The sequence below is a fragment of the Nelumbo lutea genome, chromosome 6 (genome assembly GCF_056320005.1).
Source record: "Nelumbo lutea isolate HS-2025 chromosome 6, American lotus-T2T, whole genome shotgun sequence".
Classification (NCBI taxonomy): Eukaryota; Viridiplantae; Streptophyta; class Magnoliopsida; order Proteales; family Nelumbonaceae; genus Nelumbo; species Nelumbo lutea.
In genome coordinates, this window is record NC_142689.1 from 8,629,162 (window position 1) to 8,651,482 (window position 22,321).

Here is a 22,321-nt window from a genome sequence, read left to right on the forward strand (position 1 = left end):
TGTAAGGGTTCAATGGGCCAAGAGGAGCACTAATTCCATGGCTGACCCCTTGTCTAAACAGGGGGTGGGAAGACCTAATTTCTTTTGGGCTATATTGTAATAGGTATTTTCAATTCTGTAAGTGAGGGTTAAGATTTCTCACCCCTCCAATCTGGTTGTAATTTCCATATATTTTTAATAAAATTACTGTTATTGATCAAAAATAAAAAGAATATCCAAAAAATCCGGACTTTCTTGTTATCACCCTAGCAAATTTCAGCCCCAAAACCCTTGCCACATATCTAGATCAGGCCTTCTTTTGAGGCATAGCCTGGGTTATCCAGACTTCCAGAGGAGACCCAACATAAAAGTGGGAGTTGCCATGTATAAGATGTGCAGTACGGGATCATGTTGGAAGGGTGTTGGAACATATTCTGTTGGCAAGAGATCCAAACTCGTCAAGTGGGTACCTCCCATATGGACTGTTAGTTCATTCCAGTTGACACGCATCATTAACCTAGGCTAGAGATAAATATGCATTTAAACACACATCAAAGATTTTTGTATCCTACATCTTTTCAATATTAAAACTAGCACAATTAGTTGAGGAATAACACCTTAACAGATACAGCAGCATTAGCAGAATTGCAGAATGGTGCAAGGTCGGATATGCTTACATAAAATTTCAAATCAAAGCGAAAATGGATTTAAGAGAAGCGAAGAGCGCACATATACATGTGAAGGGATTAAGAAAAGCAAAGTGTGCGATAGAGTACAAAACTGATATATCACTTAAAAAAGTTTAAAATTGTATACAGAGAGATATGTTCTAATTACGGTTACATTGGTCTACAAAACCAGTTACAGCAGCCTCAGCCCACTGTTTTTTAGAATCTCGTTAGACTTTTTAACTTCTATAGCATCTAAAGGAGTTTGTTCCCTATGATAGAGAAATGCCCACAAAGAAGTTAACAGAAGATCCAAACCAGGCCCAATTGAAACTCATTCCTTTTTCCTCCTTTTTCTTCCCTCACCACAGATTTCATAGTTCACTGACATGTCAGGAAAGTAAGATATGCGGACACAGTTCCCAAACTCATCACTATAAAAAATCATAACTAACTTGGCCTAGTGTCCACAAAATAAATTCTCAACAAAAGCAAAGGAAAAAACTTAAAACTACTGAGCCGCAAAGAAAGCATCAATCATCTCTCAGCAGCAGAAGCAACCTTCTGCATTATCATTGCTTCAGCTGCACGTATCGCTCCTTGTGACCCTGTGATTGTAACTTTCCTGCCAAATTAACAGGGAAACATGAAATAGACAAATACAGGCACATATCAAAACACCAGAAAGCGTACAAGTGTATATCAAGAAGCCATGGTCAATACCTGTCAGATGTCCCAGACATAAAATCACCTCGGTCTGATATCTTTATTCTGGCACCACTGACCTGCAGAACAAAGTGACTCTATTTATTGCACCTACTAATTCCTATTATGCACAACAAAGCAAATAAGCAAACTGGAGGCTATTTCTTACAAACCTGGCTAATTTCCATTATATTCCTTCCACCACGACCAACAACAACTCCAATATGTTCATCAGCAACACCAATTGTCACAGAGTTGCCTCGATCTTCCTGGATCAACCAGAGGGGCTTGATGAGAAGGAACTCCAAGCACGTGCACACACACACACACACAAATGTGATTTGCCCAAATATGATATTGGAAACTCAAGGTTAAGCTAAATTTAAGAATGAGAAAACATCTGGACAGCTGGTAACTTTAAGGGCCAAAAGCATTATAAATTTTTACTAATGTAAATGTTGACCTAAGATGACATCAAATCACATCCAAAAGAATGCAACACTCTCCCATCCAAGAAGAGTTCAACTTATTGCATCCCAAGGATCTAGACCCAACTCATACGGCAACATTAATATGATGAATTCTCTTTCATGAAATTACAATGTCCATGGCTTTTTTTTTTATTAATCACCCATAACTTTCCCCTTTACCCTTTTTTTCCCCATAGTGCTGGTTGCAGGACTTGATTCTGCGTCAATGCTGGAGCAACCCAGCTAACACACCAACAAGCCAGTCCTCGATTGGCAATGTCCATGGCCTTTCAAAAGAAATAAATAAATCTGGCCCATTTTGAGCATCAAAAAGATGCACATTCTGTGAACCCAGATACGTGGTTTTCTTGCCCCTTCCCCGGTTGGGTTGGTCTAGTAAACAAAAATTCCACGTATATATTTCACTTCCCAAGAGGGTTGGTTCAAACCATGTTCAATATGGATCCGCCCAAGCAGTCGTGCAGTGAATGCACAGATGATCAATGGATTCCTGGACTTGCCCACATACCCCACAACTCATATCTTCAATGGGAACACCTCTCCTTGCTAGGTTGCCTCTAGTCAGACATTTGCCAAGAGCTCATGTGAAACTAAGAAGTTGATTTTTGAAGGAGAGGAAAGAATCCATACTTGTTTTACAGGAAACTCAGATCCTTCAAATCAATTAGACCATCAGCAAAGGACTTGACTGTAAAAATGCCATCAGCACTCCATTTCCAAGTCCACTGATCATGCAAAAATGGATCGAAAGAGAAGGCAATTAAGCAGTTCAGAAGATTGGACACCCCTCCTCCAATTCTTAGTGTCATGAAAACCACCTCTCCCCGGATCAGATCAAAGCGCTCGGCAACTGTGGCCTCTTTGTTATCAGCCAAGAGAACAAAAGAGGGATTTTTGCAATTATTTCAGAGTTTTAGGGAATGCTTTTCAATTATTGCTTGGTTTAATGGTAAAATTTCAGGCTGGCAAGTGTGAGAGCGTAGGTTCGAGTCTGAGAGCAGCCAAAATGACAATAAGTTAGGTCCAAATCCACTTCTCCGAAGACTCCAGTCCAGATAGCTAGGACCAACATTGGGTAGTGGCCTTTTATAAACATCAGCATTTTGTAAGTCCAAAACAGTGAACTACTTCATAATTCACTAAACTGGGCTGCTGAGGCAAAGTGCCAAAAACAAAAACATGAACTGACATGGAAGATCATTTCTCAAAATTGATCAACTCTGATGTTCTACCAAAAAAGATGGACCAACTCTGACAAACATAACCTGGAAAACAATGGGACCTAAAAATTAATTTATCAGTAACTACAGTAGAAGATAATGCTAATACTTATGAAGCATTTTTTAATAGCATTCCAAGTTAGACATCCTAAATTAGCATTGAGCTTAGTCATTGATATAATAATCAGTAACCATTTGCAAGATAAAGTCAAACAAATCAAGAATGGGGCAAACCTTGTTATTCTGAAATTTTCCTCCTGTGCCATTTGGTCCAAAGTGTATTGCATTGTATGCTACTGTTCCAAGAGAAGGAAGCATGTATGTATATGGAATACCATGAAAACCGGAGAAGTTAACACCTAAAATTTCAATATAAAGAAAAAATTATAAAGCATCAATTTTCACTTCAACCTGTCCTATAGATAAGATTAAATCAGAACCATATAGAACCATGAAATATTGGTCATGAATGTCCCTCATTTACAAAATTGTAATCTATGATCAATTTTAGGAAATAGAACCGCACTAATGATTGAGTTTATTATTTTTTTTCCAACCAACTCAGCCTTAATCTTAATTATTTCCATATGAATCCTGCCCTACCATTATATCAAGAGCCATTTTTTACCGTCAAATTACTCAAATCCTTGCTCATTATCACTGCACTCAAGTGCCAATACAGCACATCATATTGAAAATAAGTGCACTCCATCAAAGCAGGAATTCTTAGCACCCACTGAATGTAAACAAATAAATTTTGACTGATAGATTCGTAGAAAGTGTTAGAAAGTTCATCCTGGAGAGAAATCTGAAAATTTTTTAATAGACAGCAAGGCAAGAAGAAGAAATTATTACAAAATCTGCACTATAATGGTGTACTGGTGGCCATATGAAAGGAAGATGCTGAGAAATGTTATTTTTTGTAATATTTTTACCCAGGATATGTTACTGTGGTGATGGATAAATGGAGAAAGTTGAGAATTGGTGTACAGTCAATGTATATTTTGGGGATCCTGTAGTCCCCTATTAATGAGATATACTTTAATATTTCTCCAAAAATTATCAGTTCATGAGATGCAATGTGAAGCATTATTTTTTTTCAACAATAATTGTTCTCTGCTCTATCAACTTTTCTTCAGTAATGTATCAACTGTATAATTAGGCAAAAAGCTTTACAAGTATTAAAAAGAGGATCCAACAACAAAATCCCTCCCTAGCCACCCCATCTGTTGTTAAAAAGCCAGCTTTAACGTTACATTTCCTAGGATACAACTCTACTATGTCACCATCATCTAAGCCTTGTTCCAACTATATGGGATTTATATGAATCCTCTCTTGCCATTCCGTTCTGTTTAGTGCCATAGGCATTGCAAAGGCCCTAGAAATACCTAAACAAAGACATTTTGGAAAAGATAAATGCTCTATATGAAAAACACACGAGAGCTTGTTGACCTTCCTGATAAGAAAGAACTGGTAGGGTGCACGGGGATTTTCTGTAAAATGCCAGGTTGATAGATCAATGGAGATACAATGCCAAGCTGGTAACCAAGGGTCAGCTTGGTTATTGAGAAATAGATGAGAAAAAAGGGAATATTTCCATTAGATACCATTTTCCGTTTTTTTCTTTTGTGGCATGAGGAAGAGAAACACTGCAATCTCAAGTCCCAAAATGAGAGATGTGAGGTCTCACTAAAACGGTGCAACCCTAGTGAGAAAATAAAAAAAATGAGCAATAAGTGAAAGTTTTCACATCCCCATTCCTATGTGGCTAATGTTTTCAACTCTCCATTGACCCAGTCAGTCAGACAGTTGACCTGATGACCTGGTCCGGAATATAGGTTCAGTTAACCTATAACCTGCTAGATTGCAAAAAAAATACAAAAAATAAATAAAAAGACTTGGTGAATGATCCAATCAACCCAGATGGTTAAACCATTGACCCATTCAACCTGTTTCTGGGTCAATTTTTTATTTTTTATTGTTATGACATCACAGGCCAACCCATTGACCTGTAATAAAACTGGTGAGCCATCCACCCAGAGGGAACACCGGTTCAGTGTCCAGGTCAGTTTTCAAAACATCATCACAAAGGCACCTTCGTGACATCTGATGATATGTGGTTCCTCATTTCTGTCATGTCAGACATTAAAAGCATGCAAATCCAATGTGTACATTGTTAAACATGCCAACTGGAGAGCAAAAAATGGACTAACTTATATAACCAACCCAATTATCTCAGCATCCAAATACTAAAAAAGAAAATTTTTTCTCATATATTTGTTCTTAGCAACCAAATACAAGAAGATGGCAAAATGAGAAATAAAATTCTTTTTTTTCATCTCATCCTTTCCCATACTAATTTTCTTAGCAACTAAACAGACTATGGGATTTATGCAGATGTATAAGGTTCACTACACTGAAACATTTCACCAGTCACCAAGATAAACTCTAAGGGTTATTCCATCTTTTGTTGCAGACCTTGCATAGCCACTACATCAGCGATACATAAAAAATGCCTTCTTGAACAGGGATCTAAAAGAGGAAATACAAGATTCATCCACCAGGATTTCAATCTCCAAGTGGTGAGCAAATTTGCTGCTTGAAGAAATACTTATATGGCCCCCGTGTTACTAAAATGAAAGTAGCAAAAAAATGAAAGAAAAACAAAGGAAAAGGAGAAGAAAAAAGAGGGGCAGGGGCCCCATTTCGGTCCAAGAAAGAGAAGGAAAAAAGTAGAAAAAGAAACAAAAAAAAATTAAGAGAAGGGGGGCAGAGACCCTGTTCATGTCCAAGAGAAAGAATCAAATAAGAAAAGAAGATGATGAACAAGGAGGTAGAGTGTTAAAGCCGAGAGCAGGACAGAGAACCAGAGCTACTTCAACTCTTCAAGGGAGCTCTGCCTCCTACACTCATACACATACACACAGCAGAAGAGGGAAGAAGATTTGGAGGAAATTTTCTCTTGTATTCCTCCTTTTGTTCGAATAGCTACTTATAGCCTCTTACATCCATTTTCCATCAAGAATAACAACCCAATAACTAACTCCGTTGACCTGTCCTTCTAGAATATACATATTTAAGAGGTGGTTTGTAGGGAATATCTCTGTGGGTCAGCACTCGATTTGGATCCTGGGCCTAGGATGAAGCTCAAGTGTATGGGTCCTGTTCCTCAACTGATCTCTCTAGGTTCTATCAACTCCCTCTCCCTAAATATCGACCTTGTCTGCAAGATTGATGCCTTGATGGAGGGAAACTGTTGCTGCAGCTTAGCCAAGTCCAGCATCTTCAATTCGAAGGTTGGACCACTGTACTAACACTTGCTTGGTGGTACGATTGCCAGACCTGATCCACCTATCAGCAGTGATTTTATGAGGTTGGACAAGCAGTTCTCCATCATCAGTGAACTGAGGTTAAGTTGAACTAACAGAAGCAGAGGGAGAAATGAATGGCTTCAAGAGAGACACATGAAAGACTGGATGCAGCTTGGAAGATGCTGGTAAATCCAGCTTGTAAGCTACTTGGCCAATCCATTCCAAGATCTTGAATGGGCCGAAGTATCTGGGTGATAATTTCTGCCAAGCCCGACAAGCTAAAGAGGATTGCTGGTAAGGATGTAGCTTAAGAAACACCATGTCTCCTGGCTTGTATTCCACATCTCAATGCTTCTCGTCATATGCTGATTTCATTCTTTGTTGGGACCATTGCAGATGCTTTTTGAGGGATTGAAGCAATTCATCACGAACTGGCAGTTGCTGGTCTACTTCAGCAATAGCGGAGGACCCTTCTCATGAGGTAAGAGTGAAGGAGGATCCCATCCATAAACGGCCTTGAAGGGAGTAGGTCCTGTAGAGGCATGGAAAGTGGTGTTGAACTGGTATTCAGCCCAAGGCGGCCAATGTGTCCACTGTTTCAGATTCTCACCAATAAAACACCTTAGGTAGGTTTACAGGCAACGATTTATCACCTTGATCTGTCCATCGGTTTAGGGATGGTAACTAGTAGAATATGATCTCAATCCGTGACTATGTTATTAGGGGTGCCATGCAATCTACATTATCAATGAATGCATGTGCTACTGTAGTGGCAGTATATGGGTGAGGTAATGCAACAAAATGGGTGTACTTATCATTTGGTCCACCACCACAAAAACCACTGATTTTCCTGCTGATTTAGGAAGGCCTGTGACGAAATTCATCATGATATCATCCCAGATCTGATTTGGAATTGACGGGCTGAAGTGGTCCAGCTGGTGACTGCATAATGTATTTTTGTTGCTGACAAGTTGCACAAGAAGCTACATAAGTCTGCATCATTTTCTTCATTTTGGGCTAGAAAAAATGGGCCACCAGCCACTGGTATGTTCGGAGTACGCCTAATGCCCACCAAGGACTGAAATCATGAAACAACTGTAAAAGGTTATGATGATGGACCGAACTCCGGGCTACCACCAAACAACCCTCATAAAATAGAGCAGACCGAAGTCCGGGCTACCATCCAAACCCTCAAAGATGCCTATATATCCCCCTCTCATTCTGACACCCGAATATGGACCCTTCACCCAAATGGCGAATTCTCTTCTAAGTCTATGTTCAGGGCTTTGACTGCTGAAGATCAGCATCCCTCTTTTCCTTACAAGAAAATTTGGTGCAGCCACATCCCCTCAAGAATTTGCTTCTTTGTATGGGAAGCCCGTCTCCAGAAAGTTAATACTTGTGATCTCCTTCAGAAAAAGCTTTTGGGAAGACGCTCCATTTCTCCTCATGTTTGTATTTTATGTCTCAGCGAGGGTGAATCTGCAGATCACATCCTTCTTCATTGCAGCTTCACTCAAAGGATATGGTCCCGTTTCTTGAATATGGAAGGGTACAGCTGGGCTTTTCCAAAACACATTATGGACAACTTGAATCAATGGCAAGGAATAGAGCTTAGCAAAAGGGGTAAAGTCTTTTGGCAATCAGTGCCTCATGCAGTAATGTGGGGCGTTTGGGATGAAAGAAACGCCCATATCTTTGACAATAAAAGCAGAACCTTGGAGGAGTTAATCTCAGATATTACCTATCTTTGCATCCTTTGGTCGGTGAATTCAGATCTATTTAAAGGACTTTCAGTCAATGATATTATCAGAAATATTCACCCCTTTCTGTTTCTACCTCATCCTCAGCAAACTCCCTTTAGGCATCCCGTTTCCATCACTGAAGGTGTGATAACCCTTAATTTTGATGGTTGTGCCTTAGGCAGTCTGGGTTTTGCAGGTATTGGTGGTACAGTAAGGGATGAAAGGGGCAATACCTGCTGGACTTTAGTGGCCCAATCGGTTGGGCTGACTCCACAAGGCTGAAGTGATGGCTGCTCTAACCGGAATCAGGATAATTAAGAATTTGGGTATTCAGAATTTGATCATTGCAGGTGATTCAGCAAATACAATAAAATGGTTAAGAGACGAAAAAGGGGGCCCTTGGAGACTTTATCACTATCTGACTGAAGCTTGGGAATATGGATTGAATGTTAACTTAGTTTGGATTCCTAGGGAATACAATCATACTGCAGATGGCCTAGCTAAATTTGGTGTGTATTTGGAGCATCTGTATAGCGACAAGCTTCCTCCTTTGTAACTTGCAGGGGTTCCCCCCCTGTTTTGAATATCTCCTTTTGTCCCCCCCCCCCTCTTTTATTCTCAATAAATCTTGGTTAAATTTTCTCAAAAAAAAAAAAATAGAGCAGACCCATCCATTGAATAGCCAGGCACACTACTGGAATCTTGAGCCCACTGGGCTCAAATCTGGGCCAATTCCAAATCCTCCTTGGCTTCTTGTTTGATCTAATACAGGAGGAGAAGCTGCAACTATGAGACCCCCCATATATCTTAATTCTTCGGGCCTGGATAAAGCATCGTCCACGGCATTAGGACTTGGTTTATGGTCAATCACAAAATCATAACCCAATAATTTGGCAATCCATTTCTGTTGCTCTGGCTTATAACCCGCTGCTGCAACTAGTGTTTTAGACTGCGGTGATCAGTCCTCACCACAAAGCGCTGCCCTAAAAGATAGGTCACCCATTTTTGGATGCCAAAGTAACTGCTATCAATTCCTTTTCGTACGCAGACTGGAGATGTGTTTGGGAAGAGAGCACTTTACTAAAATATGCTACTGGTTGGCCTTGTTGCATTAAAATAGCACTCCCTCCTCTCCCTGATGCATCACTTCCAATAGTAAATTCTTTAGAAAATCAGGCAGCACTAGGATGGGCGGCGAAGTTATTGTGGTTTTGAGTGTTTCAAATGCTTGTTCATCTTCTTCAGTCCAATGGAAAGGCCCCTTTTTAAGTAGTCTGGTAAGGGTTTCAACCATGAAGCCATAACCCTTAATGAACCAGCAGAAATAACTGGTTAAACACAAAAATCCACTCAAGCCTTACAATGAAGTGGGTTGGGCCCAATCCACCATACACTTGATCTTTTTTGGATAAATTTGTATCCATCCACCTGAGATAACATGGCCCAAGTACTGGACCTTAGTTTGTCCAAAAGAACATTTGGAAAGCTTTGCAAGAAGTTGATAGTGTCCCAGTATGTCCAAGGTACAGCATAGGTAATCCAAATGGGTAGGCCAACTGGGACTGTGCACCAAGATGTCGTCAAAGAATACCAATATATGACAACGCAAAAAAGGCCCAAAATCATCATTTATGAGGCTTTGAAAAGTGGCAGGAGCACTGGTCATGCCAAAAGGCATGGCCAGAAATTCATAGTGACCATCTGCAGCCATGAATGCTGTCTCATGAACATGCCGGAGTGCATTCCTATTTGATGATAAGCCGACCTCGGATCTAACTTAGAAAAGAACACCGCTTAGCCCAACTCACCAAACAGTTCATTATCAACAGTATAGGGAACCTGTCTTTTAACTGCAATGTTGTTCAAAGCTCACTAGTCAATACAGAAACACCAAGTCACGTCCTTCTTAACCAATATGACAGGGGACAAGTAAGGCCTGTTGCTGGGTTGTGTCAGTCCCTCGGCCAAAAGTTCATTCACCATTTTCTCAATTTCAGTTCTCTGATATGGTGGGCAGCGAAATGGCCTGACAACAATGGGTGCAGCACCTGGCCATATGGGAATTTTATGATCATGGACCCTTGTACGTTGCAAGACCTAAGGCTCTTGAAAAACATCTTGGTACTCTTGTAGGAGAGACCGAAGTTGGGTTTTATCAACTTCAGGGTCTTTCGAGGTCTTCTGAAACCAAAATTGGGTCCAGGGCCCATGAGCCCAAATGCATAAGGATTAACATGTATAGATGCTAGTAGCTTTTAAGAATAACATGGGTAGACTCTTGCTTAGGTGATTGAGGATCAAACCCCTGAATCTGACATTTCCTCCCGTTGAAATCAAAATCCATAGAGAGTTTGCTCCAATCATTCAAGATCAGGCCCAATTGCTTTAGCCAATGCATCCCCAGGACTATGCCATTACCTAAGAACCCCAAAGGGTATAATTCTACTGTGAAGAAATGATTCTGGACCTTAAAGCCCACCTTCCAGCACACCCCTGAGCATGTAATCAAGCTCCAATTTGCCACAATTATTGAAAAAGCTATAATGGGCTGTACTGTAAGGCCCAATTGACTGGTGAGTTCATCCAATATAATGCTCAGGGAGCTACCACTGTCTACAAGGATAGAGACATTCCATCCCTTGATGTGGCCCACTACCCTCATGGTCTGGGGTGTCCTAAGTTTGGTAATTGCCTTTTGTTGTCTGTTGGGAACTTTGGAAAGAAAGAAATAGAAGAATATTTGAAGTGAAGTTTCAAACAAGTGAGCATATGACACTACTATGCACCAAAAGAATTATGGATTGGGTTCTTATTCTCCCAAAGTTTTGAAGGAATTACAAAAGAAGACCTTGGTTCTGGTTTTTGGAACATTCTAGAGCTGGCTTAATAGTTACCCTTTTGTTTGGTCTATGTATTTCTCTTTTTTCTATTGAGTTGTCTCCTTGTAGCTTCACTCTCTTTGTAGCTAATGTTGTTCATTCATTCATTGCAATAAAATATCTTCTTAAAGGGCAATGAAAGTTATAAAACCATAATTTTTTATGTGAGAAATAAGAATTTTAAACCCTAACATAGACTTATTCGGGCTTGCCTCGAGGGGCGTGGTCAGGGGTCCAAGGGGTAGAGCCCCCGGCCCAGCCGTTAGACTCAAAAATAAGCAAAAGGCGCAAAATTTTAAAAAGGTGCATGCCTGGGCTGAGGCGCAAGGCGCATCAGGTGCACGCCTAGGCGCCTAGGACCTGGGTGAGGCGCATACCCCAAAATGCGCCTCACCTGTGCGCCTAGGCACACCTGAGGCGTGCCTTTTAAATCACTGCTTTGGGTGCAAGTGGACTCCTCAAGATGTGGTGGGTCTCTTTGACCCAAACTTCTTGAGACAACCAAAGAAAAGGGGAAGAATTATGTGGAAAGCAATGAGAGCCACCATGATATGGACCGTATGGGAAGAAAAGAATGGGAGGATTTTTAATGAAAAGAGTAGAACAGAAATGGAAATATTTAGTTTGGTGAATATTAAAGTAGCACATTGGGTGAAGACCCTAGAGGATTTCCAAGGTTTCTCAACAAATGACATTGTAAGAACTTTGAAGGAAGTAGCTTTATCAGCTCAAGCCAAGGAAAGGGTAAATATGGAATGGAGACCCCCAACAACCAACTTTGTTAAACTCATTTTTTATGGGAGTTATATTGGTAGAGTCAAGTTGCAGCTAGGCTGGGAGGGTGTTCAGAGACACAGAAGGAAAGGTCTTTGCATTATATTTAGGACCATTAACAGATGGAAATGCATTGACAGCATAGCTGTGTGGATTATTCCACGGGTTAAAAATTGCTAAGCAATTTGGTTTCCACAACTTGGAGGTGGAAGGGGAATCTCAGGTGGTCATTTTATGGACAAGATGCAGTTCCCAAATCCCATGGGTCTATAGACATGCTTTTCAGGAAATAGAAATCATATCAAGGGAGCTAAATGCTGTCTTTAAATGGGTGAGAAGATAAGCAAATGGGATGGCGGATGTGTTGGCCAAACAAGGGACAGCAAGGCACCAAATGTTTTGGGCAAAATTATAAATTATAAAGTTTGTCTTTAAGGTGGAAATTCCACCTATTTGTAATACTTGAAATTGATATTAATAAAATTTTTTTTACTGATCAAAAAAAATTTACAAGTAAGCCCTAATTGCTTTTTATCACCAAATGCCAAAAAGAAGATGAAGGTTCATTATGGAATCCCAGAAACCGCTTTCCAAGAGAGTGTATTCGCATTTCTAATCCTACTCAATCCCAAACCCCATCATCTTTGCTTTTGCACACCAAATCCCACTAGAGGAGGTGATCTTTCTTCTCTTGTCCTAGCTTTCACAAGAAATCTCTCTAATAATTTTCTATATTTTATAATCTTTCATTCTTAAAATGAACCATAAGTGGATTGCATATCCTCTGTGCAGTAACATTAACCAGAGATACTGAGATTTTAAAATGCCAGAACCATATAAAACAGTACTCGGAATCAATAAAAAGAGAAAAAAAGCATCAAGAAAAAACTTTTTCTATTTAAGTTAAACAAACAAAAATATGCTCAATCGATGCATGTAATTATGATGAGAAGCCAGTAATAAAAGGAAAACATGGTAGCATCATGTACACTACTTCATAAAATCACACCTGCATATGAAAATGGAGTGTTCATAGATTGTGAGTAATGAGCATCTTCTGTTAGCTTGGACAAAATCAGATATATCGCCCGCATCTGTTCCTCTGGAGACCCTGTCAGTGTCACTAGCCTATCATTCAATCCAATAAAATTGTGATCCTGGGGTGATATCTTTATTCCTGCCTGGGAATCTTCAATAAATGACCTGACAAAGACAATCAGAACATTAGTGGTTGGCAGTAATATAATGTTGTTGTAATGGCTTCAAGAAAATAGAAGCAGCAAGTAATCCATCTTCCAAGAAAAGAAACATAAGAACCCAAGGTATATACACATTGCTCCAAGTTCTAATAACAGTTCTACATTCACATCAAAAGAAATAGGCATTGACTCACTAATCATCTACATTGGAAACTTCTCCAACCAGTTAAGTGTCCTACTTGAACTTCCTTATCAGAAATCATGTATGCGTATATATAAAACAACTCATATGTGATATAACATCATCAAGAAACTCAACCAATAAACCAAAAGGCACTGGCAACCAAAGTTCTTAAATTTTATATTAAGAAGCTCAGACATTTTATCTGTTGCTCAAGGTTTCCTCGATGGAAGAAAAGGGCTTAAATGACAATGAACAAACTTAACCTGAAGCTTTCTTAATAAAAGCCTTTTTCCAAATCAAGAATTTCAAAAGCTTTGTATGCTAGGTTGCAACACTACTTTTTTCTTTTGAATAACACTGCTATTCTTAACAAATAAAGTAAGGGTGCTTTACTTTATGGTAGCTCCACCCTTTCCAATAATGCCACCACAAGAGCTATTTGGAACAATGAGCCTCACTTTTGATTTAGGGTCAGCATCATCGCCATCTTCAGCATGAGCCTGAACCAGTACAAGATAAAGTAGAACAATGAGCCTCATTTTTGTCTTGCACTCTGATTTCTTTGGACTTTTATTAAATAGTTCTACTTTCTTCTGCTTCTTAACAAAGGTTTCATCATCATTATTAAAATCCTGAGAGGAAAATAAAAAATGTGATCCAATAAAATGAGGGAAAAGTCAAGAGTGTAAAGACTACCTCACTCAGCAATTTGGCTAAAATCAGTTCCGTTGCCTTGATTATGTCATTGAATGCTCCAGATATCATGATTATTCTGTCGGATGTTCCTGGAAAAAACTCATGATTGCGTGACAACTGAATCCTTGCCCCGGACTGTGACTGAAAATCAGTAATTGTTGAGCCACCCTTCCCGATGACAGAACCAGCAGCCGCATTGGATACAAGGAATTTAATATATGTATGTTTCTCTTTGTCATCTAACAAAAGCAAGAATAAAAGATGATCATTATGATTACAGAAATAAGTAGATACAATCATACATCTATATGAATGTATGCACATGCCATATGCAGACACAGATAGGAAGAAGGCAAGGGGAGATGTTTTTAAAACAGTAAGCAAGGCAACAGTTGGTAGACAAATTATTAATTGAGCTAGGAAACCTTTGGACCATCTCAGGCAAGAACCCTATCATCCCAGCAGAGGATGGCCTCATCTTGTAAAAAATCTTCAGAGCACAAATGAAGTAACTAGAGTTTGGCCAAAACTAATGGATCTGTTCAAGTATTTATGCTGTTGTCAATAAAACAAACCTACTAGGGAGAATTGGATTTCAATCTCCCATTTTTCTAATCATTTTTAGTCTCCCTTAGCATTTGATTGAATTTTTATTCCATTTCTAACAGTAATTTTAACTATAAATTGCAGAATCAAATTTTGGACCCTAGAGTCCTACAACTCATGGAGACTCAATTTCCTTTACAGCAAAGTCCATGTAGAACCAACTGAAGCATACCATTAGCAACCACAAAATGAATCTTAGGTGGTGTTTGGTAGCTGAACTGAGCTCTAAATGCCAAAATTCTTGCTTTCCGGTGATTTGTGATCATTTGATAGCACCTCTGAATCGACCCTCCAAACTCCGAAAATGCTTTGGATTTGTTCAGAGGACGACCTACCTCCAAGTGCATTCAGAGGTAACCAACAAAATTTGTTTTCCCACTGTACCCTTTATGAATTTGAAAAATCTAGAACCCCCCTCCTCCTCCGTCTCCTTCCCTCTGCAATCAACCTGCAACAGGGAAAATGTGGTTATCCTTTCTCAATCACCGTCTCCATTTATCATCATTGTTTCTCTTCGCCAAGCTTCTTATGCGAGCAAACCTTCTTGGATTCACCATCGCATCGCTTCTTGCCAATGGCTGAATAGCTCCTCTGCTTCTTGCAGGTAGTACAGTCCTCTGATATTCTACCTCGGTTTCTAATTTTTCAAGGTTTCAAATTGGAGTTTTCACTTCTCGCCAATGGCTGAATAGCTATTCTGCTTCTTGCAGGTGGTACAGTCCTGATATTCTACCTCAGTTTCTGATTTTTCGAGGTTTCAAATTGGCATTTTGTTCGTAGATGCCTTTGCTAGTAGTTAATTATGTGGAAAAAAAGACCAAAAAACAAAAGAAAAAATCAGTTTCTAGTTCAGCAGATTGTTTTGCATATTATCTTTTGAAGTGTCCTGTACACTATTGTGTTGGTTTATTTGCAGAGAGAAGGAGGAGGTCAATTACTTTTATTAATATTTTTAATATTATTTAATAACCTCTTTTATTATTTTATAAATATTTTCCATAATATTTTAACCATTTTCATTTGTTGTTATTTAAATAACAATTTGAAGGGTAAATTTATAAGATGTACTTTTTTCAGATGTCACAACATCCAAATTACTGGACAATTCCACTATATTCAGATATCTGCAAAAGTAGAAAAACAAATTTTCCACAGATTGCTTTCAGAGCCTTTTCAGATATTTTTTTGCTTTTCAGACTTGAGATTTAAAGAATGGATTCAAGTGCTTATGCCATGGTTTTTTAAAGTTTAAAATTTAGTCTTTTCTAATGAATTTTGGGTTGAAAAATGTAAATTTGAAGTTATAACACTTGCAATAGCTAAGACCATCACCAGTAGTTCTCACTTCAAGAGAGGTACATCATGGGATACAACACTGGCCTAGAATACATCCTTGAGATATTCAAATTAACTGCATGTAGAGACATGAAACATGTTTTGTAGAAGTAGCAACTAGCAAGTATGGCCACTTTAATAAAGCTAAGCTTAGTTTAAGATGGTTACAAGGATACTTCACCTTCCAAAAAAAATATTATATGGTTGAAAGAATTGAGGGATGATGACTTGGATCTACCTTAGAATTCCACATGGCATTTCAGGACAATAATTTGTTCAAGTTTAAGTTTATCATGTGTATGTGCATATGATTATTAGATTTAGATGGTCAGAAATATCATCTTCTGATCACTGTGTAAAGCATAAAGATATCCCCTAACCTTCTACTTATTAAATGGTGTTTTCAATGGCTTAAATATAAGTCCACAATGTAATAATGCCTCCAAATTACAGTTTAGAAAGTTCATCTTCTCTGTATTGGCACTACTGTCATTATTCTGAAATTTTTTATCCATCAATATCAAGATCTAAAACCATTAATAGTTTAAAACATTAGACCCAATCATTATTGTTCCATTATAAAAAGAGCACTTCATTTGGAGACTGGAGGGGAGTGAGTCCAAGGATAAAATGGTTCAGAACTTTATTATCTGAGCAATGAGATTTTTTTTTTTTTGTGAGGTGAAGGTTTAATGGCAATCAATGTTGTAAGAGGTAGGTGGTTGGTTTGTTCAGGAGTGACATCAGTTAATCAGGAGTGTGGGGTGTGACTGTGTATCCTGAATGGAGGGATTCCACATGGTAAATTACCGTAGAGATTAGTACATAGTGGATTTTTAGAGTAAAATTTCTGCCTTTCCTATATGAGATTTTATACTTTGTTATCAATGTTGATTGTATGGTTGACCATTATTAAGGGGTGCTTGGATTCCTTCGTTTTGGATTTAACTCTGTTAGATGATTATTTATCACCTTTTCTTGTATTTTCATTTTTCTTCTAATAAAGTTTTATCTTGATTATCAAAAAATGGTCCAGACTTAACAAAGTACGCACAAAAGTCAAAGAGTTTAGAACAAGTGTGACTTGATAATAGCATAAATAAATTGGGTAGATGTAGGATCAGTTTTTTTTTTTTTGAACAGGTAAAGTAAATTTGCATTACTATTCAAAAACATATTACATCAGTTAGCCTGTACATCCTTATACGGTGCTATGGCCTATACACATTCCTGTTAGCAAGATATTAACAATACATTAAGCAGAGAACAAAAATGCTCCCTTGAAAAAATGATTCACAAGCCACCCCTCTGAATTCCTTGTGAGCAGATAACCATGAAAACAGTTTCTTCTTAATTCTCCTCATGACCTCCTGCTCATCATTAATTGACTGCTCAAATATCTGAGCATTTATTTCAGTCCACACACACCCTAAAAGACCAACATAACCATTTTTTTTAGGGCATATTTTATCAATTAACACAGTGTTCCCAAGTTTGTCAGCCTGCTATTTTTAGCACTTCTCTAATCTACTCCTTCCCTTGACAAAGAATCTTCTACAAAGTTAGATGATCTCAGAGCCCACTTGAACAAGGCACTGAGGATCTACCCTCTCTTATTGCATGTGAATATATCCAGAAGCCAGAATCAATGGTCTCCATCCATCTAATTAGAACCTAAGATTATCCTCGAATGGTTAATCTTTCTTTCTATTTTTAACAGTTTATGCTTTTTTGTGGTAAATATAGAAGAGTTTGATTAAAACCTGAAAAAGAAGAGATTATGAGAACAGATAGCAACCTTTTTTTGGGTGAGAGGATGACAACCTTGACAGATGTTTGATTTCTGTCATAATGCCAGCATTGCCATAATCCTTGGGTGGTAATTGGTCAAACCACTACTACCTAAATGTCCCTTTCCAGGCTTCCACCATCATATTCCTGGAGTTTAGAGATGTGCAACCTCGGTCCTTGTAAGTAAGTTAATAATTGAACACTTGTAGAATCTCAAACACCTATGGGCTCTGAATCGATGGCTAAGATAGCCTTATCACTTTTCTGAAAACTACTACTCCTCTTAATCATCATCATCATCATCATCTAAGCCCTGTCCCAACCACATGGGGTTAGCTGCATGAATCGTGTTCCACCACATGCCAAAATTGCCAGGATTACCCATGCTACAGCCTTCAAAATTCAATTTGATTTCTTTCAAGGCTAGTGGACACCACACTTTCTTCTCGAGAAAAGGTAACGTATTTCATTAATAAGGAAAACAAATAAATACATAGCCCCGCATAATAAGGCACTGAGCAGGGATCGGAATTTTCTTGTACATCCCAAAAACCCATTTCAATCAAGTAGATACAAAAATATTACTGATAACAAAAAAAGAACTGTATGGCATATTCTTGAGAAGTCTTTGTGATGCCAACCAAGAGTATATTCTACCCCAAAAACCTTTCATTACTGATCCTACTGTGTTGTACTTGTCTTCAAAAATTCTCCTGTTTCTATCTATCCAGATTGACCCACAGAACAGCTGGTGGAGTAACTACCCAAATAACTTTGCCTTTCTTAGACAGACCAGCTAGATTCCAGCACCATACCGTAGTAACTCCATCAGTCCTTTTGGAAAGCAGAACTGCACCCCAAACAGCCTCAATGACCACAGCTCCCTTGCATACTTGCAATGTATGAATAGATGTTCCACTCCCTCTGAGTCTTCACCACACATTACACATCTACTAGGCTCCCTGCATCCATGGAGAAGGTACTAAGTTTATGGGATGACAAGCTAGCCTACTGCCATCTTCCAATGATGTCATCCATGGAGAAAAGTGCAACAACATCTAAATTTTTTATCCAATGCACCACCTTTACCGAAAGGTTTTCAATAACTTAACATTTTGACTGACCTCAATCCTTATAGTAGGGAAAATAATTCTGCACATACCTAGTTCCCCTTCTAATTGGACCTGAGTATATCACCAAGAACCTTTTTTTGATAAGCAACACAAAATAGATTCATTAACTTAAAAAATTATGTACAACAAGAAGTTGTGGGCGGACAAAAAGTCCAATATATCCCATTAATTATATCACAGCCCCAAACAGACTCCAAAGGACAATTCCTTTGATTACATCACTGCCCCAAAGGTAACCCTAAATAGATACACTAACTACAGCATAGCCCAAAATATAGATTGTCTTTGAACTCCTTGCTTAGTAAGGCCATCAGCCATGCTGTTAGCTGACCTTCTAATCCACATTATTTGAATCAGCTCTTCTTTAGAAGCCTGCTTGAATCGCCTGAGATCATTTCTTAACTGCCAAATTATATCACCAAGAACTTGACAGATTTATTTCTGAAAAGCCCTCCAATACCTGATCTTCCTGGATTTTCCAGACTGCAGCCATCAAAATTTAGCTTTGTATGGTCTTGTTCAGGAGGCTAGTCTACTTGAGATCTATCACTTCTTGTAGATGATGAAGCCACATGCTGCCATCCTACAAGGATACCCATTAAATCTGAACACTATTTCCTATTTAGTTTGAACCCAATGAATCACTATTACTGTGACCAAATTTTTTTATTGCTCTTACTATAACTAATTCAATCAAAGATTTTTTTATAAAGATGGCACTCATTATCATTGTTGCTCTTATCATTATAACCCCTGACATGTACTTCTAGTTTCTTTTTTCCTCTTCCTTTTAACAGTAATAAATCAAAAGAATTTCATGGGCAAGGAGAACAAGGAAAAAAAGTACAATATGGAGACTACTAATCACTCAAAAATACAAAGAGTACAATCTCAACCCTTAAAGGGTACTCCCTAGAAGGGACAACCACTGTGAACCTTCTTGAGCAAACTGTTTGATAAAGAATTGACAGTTTTACGATCCTTTCCAAAGAAGCTGCTCCATCAAGAATCCAAAGATCTAACCACTTTGGTAAAATGCTGTAGAGACCAAAGTTCCCCTCTGAATTGGACCATCCAGCCAAAACCAATTTGTCAACACTGTATGTGATCTTTCACAAACTGAAGCTTTTTTTTTTTTTTGATAAATCACAAACTGAAGCATATTTCACTCAGCCTATGAACAAGACCAATATTTTGTCCCCTAAAGAATCTCTTGCCCTTATAGGACCAGAATGCACCATACATCTCTGTTCAGTCTGTTGCTTTCTAGAAATGCCCAAAGGACATTGGTTCCCAAAATAAGAGCTAACAAATTTCTATTTTAAATACATGGTGCCATGGAATCCAAACCTGTTGTAGAGGATTTTGTTAATGGCATGAGCAGCAATGGCCTGCCAACCCCTAATAATCTAGTCAATTAAGATTGCCTTGAATTCTCTAATAACAACTCAAAGAGCCGCCCTTATAGTTACATGGCCATTGATGGTTTGAGGCTCCCTTGGGTTTCTCTATCTTTAAAACTTCTTAGCTTTTACATATTTATTTTCTTGTCCATAGAATCTACAATTCATACAATTATAATTCTCTACACACCTAATGCTTCCAACCATGATTTTTGCCTCCAATAACAATCTTAATAGACAGAAGATACCTCTCATTTGTCTCCACAAAAAGCTGCATAAAACAATTGGAATTGCAAAAACATTTCACCATTCTAAAAGCAGTTTTTTTACAGTAAAAGGAAATATATTAAGGACGCAATCAAATAGAAGGAAAATGTATTATACAGGGCGAATTATTTTAAGGTAAAGATACTAATAACAATACATATAAAACAATTGAAATGAGTGTTAGTAATCTTTAATTGCACTATGTGTGTGATCTTCTTAATTCCAAAATTTTTCCTTTTTTTACTTTTTTATGAAAAAAAAATGTCAAAATTGGAGCTATATCATGTTGAAAAAGATCACTGCATTCTGCATACTACAAATACCTTGTTAAAAGCCAAAGCATTTGAATTAACAGGGGCATCATGCTTGACTTCTAAAATAAGGCATTCAATATCAGCAAGGTGAAGAGATTACAACTTTTTCTAAGCTTGATACATCGCCGCATGTATCACATGCATTGTTCAGTGAAAGATAAAGGATTGTCCATTTAACATCAGCAAGGTTTCATTTTTCTTTCAATTTCTTCTCTGAGAAGGTTGTTTTGCTCGACACATCTTATATTTCTCAAAAACTACATATGTATTGCGTCAGTTAATGCCGATCCATGCTCTGCTCGCTCCAGGTCGACCAGCTAGATCTAAAACGGTAAACATACCAAAAACATTCCCTGAAGCTGCATTAACATGTTTTAATTCTAACATAAACCGCTCAACCCGAATACAACAAGCGTGACAAAAATCGTAAATTTCTGTCGAGCACAACAAAATTACCACATTAATAATACGAAACCGAAAGAGCCAATGAATCCACATTTCTCATCGAAGCTCGCATCGTTCATCTCAACAAAGTATAACACAGAGGCTTACATTTTTCAAATTCAATGAAACAATATCATTTGGAAACTTCACTAGTTCACATACTCAGGTTCCCGACATGATGAGAGCAATTATCTATCCACGAGGTCAATTCTTTCCCATTAAAAACTTCTAAAAGATATGTAAACGTTAGGGTTTCACAAACAGGAAAATTTCTACCGGAAAAAAAAAGACCAAAAATGTAAGAAACTAAAATTGAAAAGCTATGGGCCCGATGATAGAAACCAGATCAGAAGGAACAGATCTCCATGGGAGTAATACAACAATGGAAGTTACAGGACAAGCAAATGCGCTTCGAAGACGTCTTACCTGAAGTCGGAGATTTAGGTGGTACGGATCGCTTGGGCGCGACATCAGGAGAAGAAACGTAAGACGACTCTGGTGATTCCATTCTTTCTTCTTTTCTTTGTGTTCTCACTATACAGATAGATATAGAGGGAATAACTGTCTGAGAAAGAGAGAGAGAGGGGGGGGGAGGGAGGATCAGACCATTCGCATTGTTCGAATGGTTAAAAATGAGAGAAAATTTTAGATAGAAAGCAGATATTTGTTCTGTCTTCCAGTCGGAGAGAGAGAGAGAGAGAGAGGTGCGTGTGCTTGTGTGTTTCTTCAACGTTCAGCGTTTGTGCCTTGGCTCGCTTTTCTCTCTTTTTTGTTTTGACTCGGAGCGTGTGCTCGTTGCCGAAGAACCGCCTCTAGTATTGATTTCCAATCATGTTATTACATATAACAATCGTCGATTGTTGATGTATTACAAAAAGAGGCATAACATATAATTCCTCTTCTCGTGTTCTCTGCTAATATGAGTATATGACCACTTTTTTTATTGTTCTCTCTGTACATATAAAGCCAGTTTTATAATCATTTTTTCCTATATTTCATGAATAGCTGTTTCATTTGTTTCAAATTACATATAATTGTTTAGGTACAGTCCGTCGTTGACCTTGCTGGTCGGAACAGTAACCCTATGAACCAGCCATGATGCCGATTTGGGTCAACCTCCAATATGCTATTTCACCCAAAAAAATATATTATAGATTGATCTATAATCCATTGACCC

General features: G+C 38.3%; 1 protein-coding gene across 2 annotated transcripts; it reads right to left on the reverse strand.

Moving 5' to 3' along the window:
- Positions 1-745: 745 nt before the first annotated feature.
- BTR1L (binding to TOMV RNA 1L (long form)) lies at positions 746-22,085 on the reverse strand. 2 transcript variants are annotated; one of them, XM_088948638.1, is made up of 8 exons: positions 21,571-22,085; positions 13,852-14,090; positions 13,549-13,655; positions 12,782-12,975; positions 3,298-3,422; positions 1,526-1,621; positions 1,371-1,432; positions 746-1,272 (listed from the first exon to the last, which is right to left on the reverse strand). In XM_088948638.1, the coding sequence occupies exons 1-8, from the start codon at positions 21,650-21,652 to the stop codon at positions 1,185-1,187; spliced, it is 993 nt and encodes a 330-aa protein (XP_088804764.1). In that variant the 5' UTR covers positions 21,653-22,085; the 3' UTR covers positions 746-1,184. The 2 variants fall into 2 exon arrangements, with proteins under 2 accessions (XP_088804764.1, XP_088804765.1); XM_088948639.1 differs by having other exon boundaries at positions 3,298-3,359; positions 21,571-21,925.
- Positions 22,086-22,321: the final 236 nt, after the last annotated feature.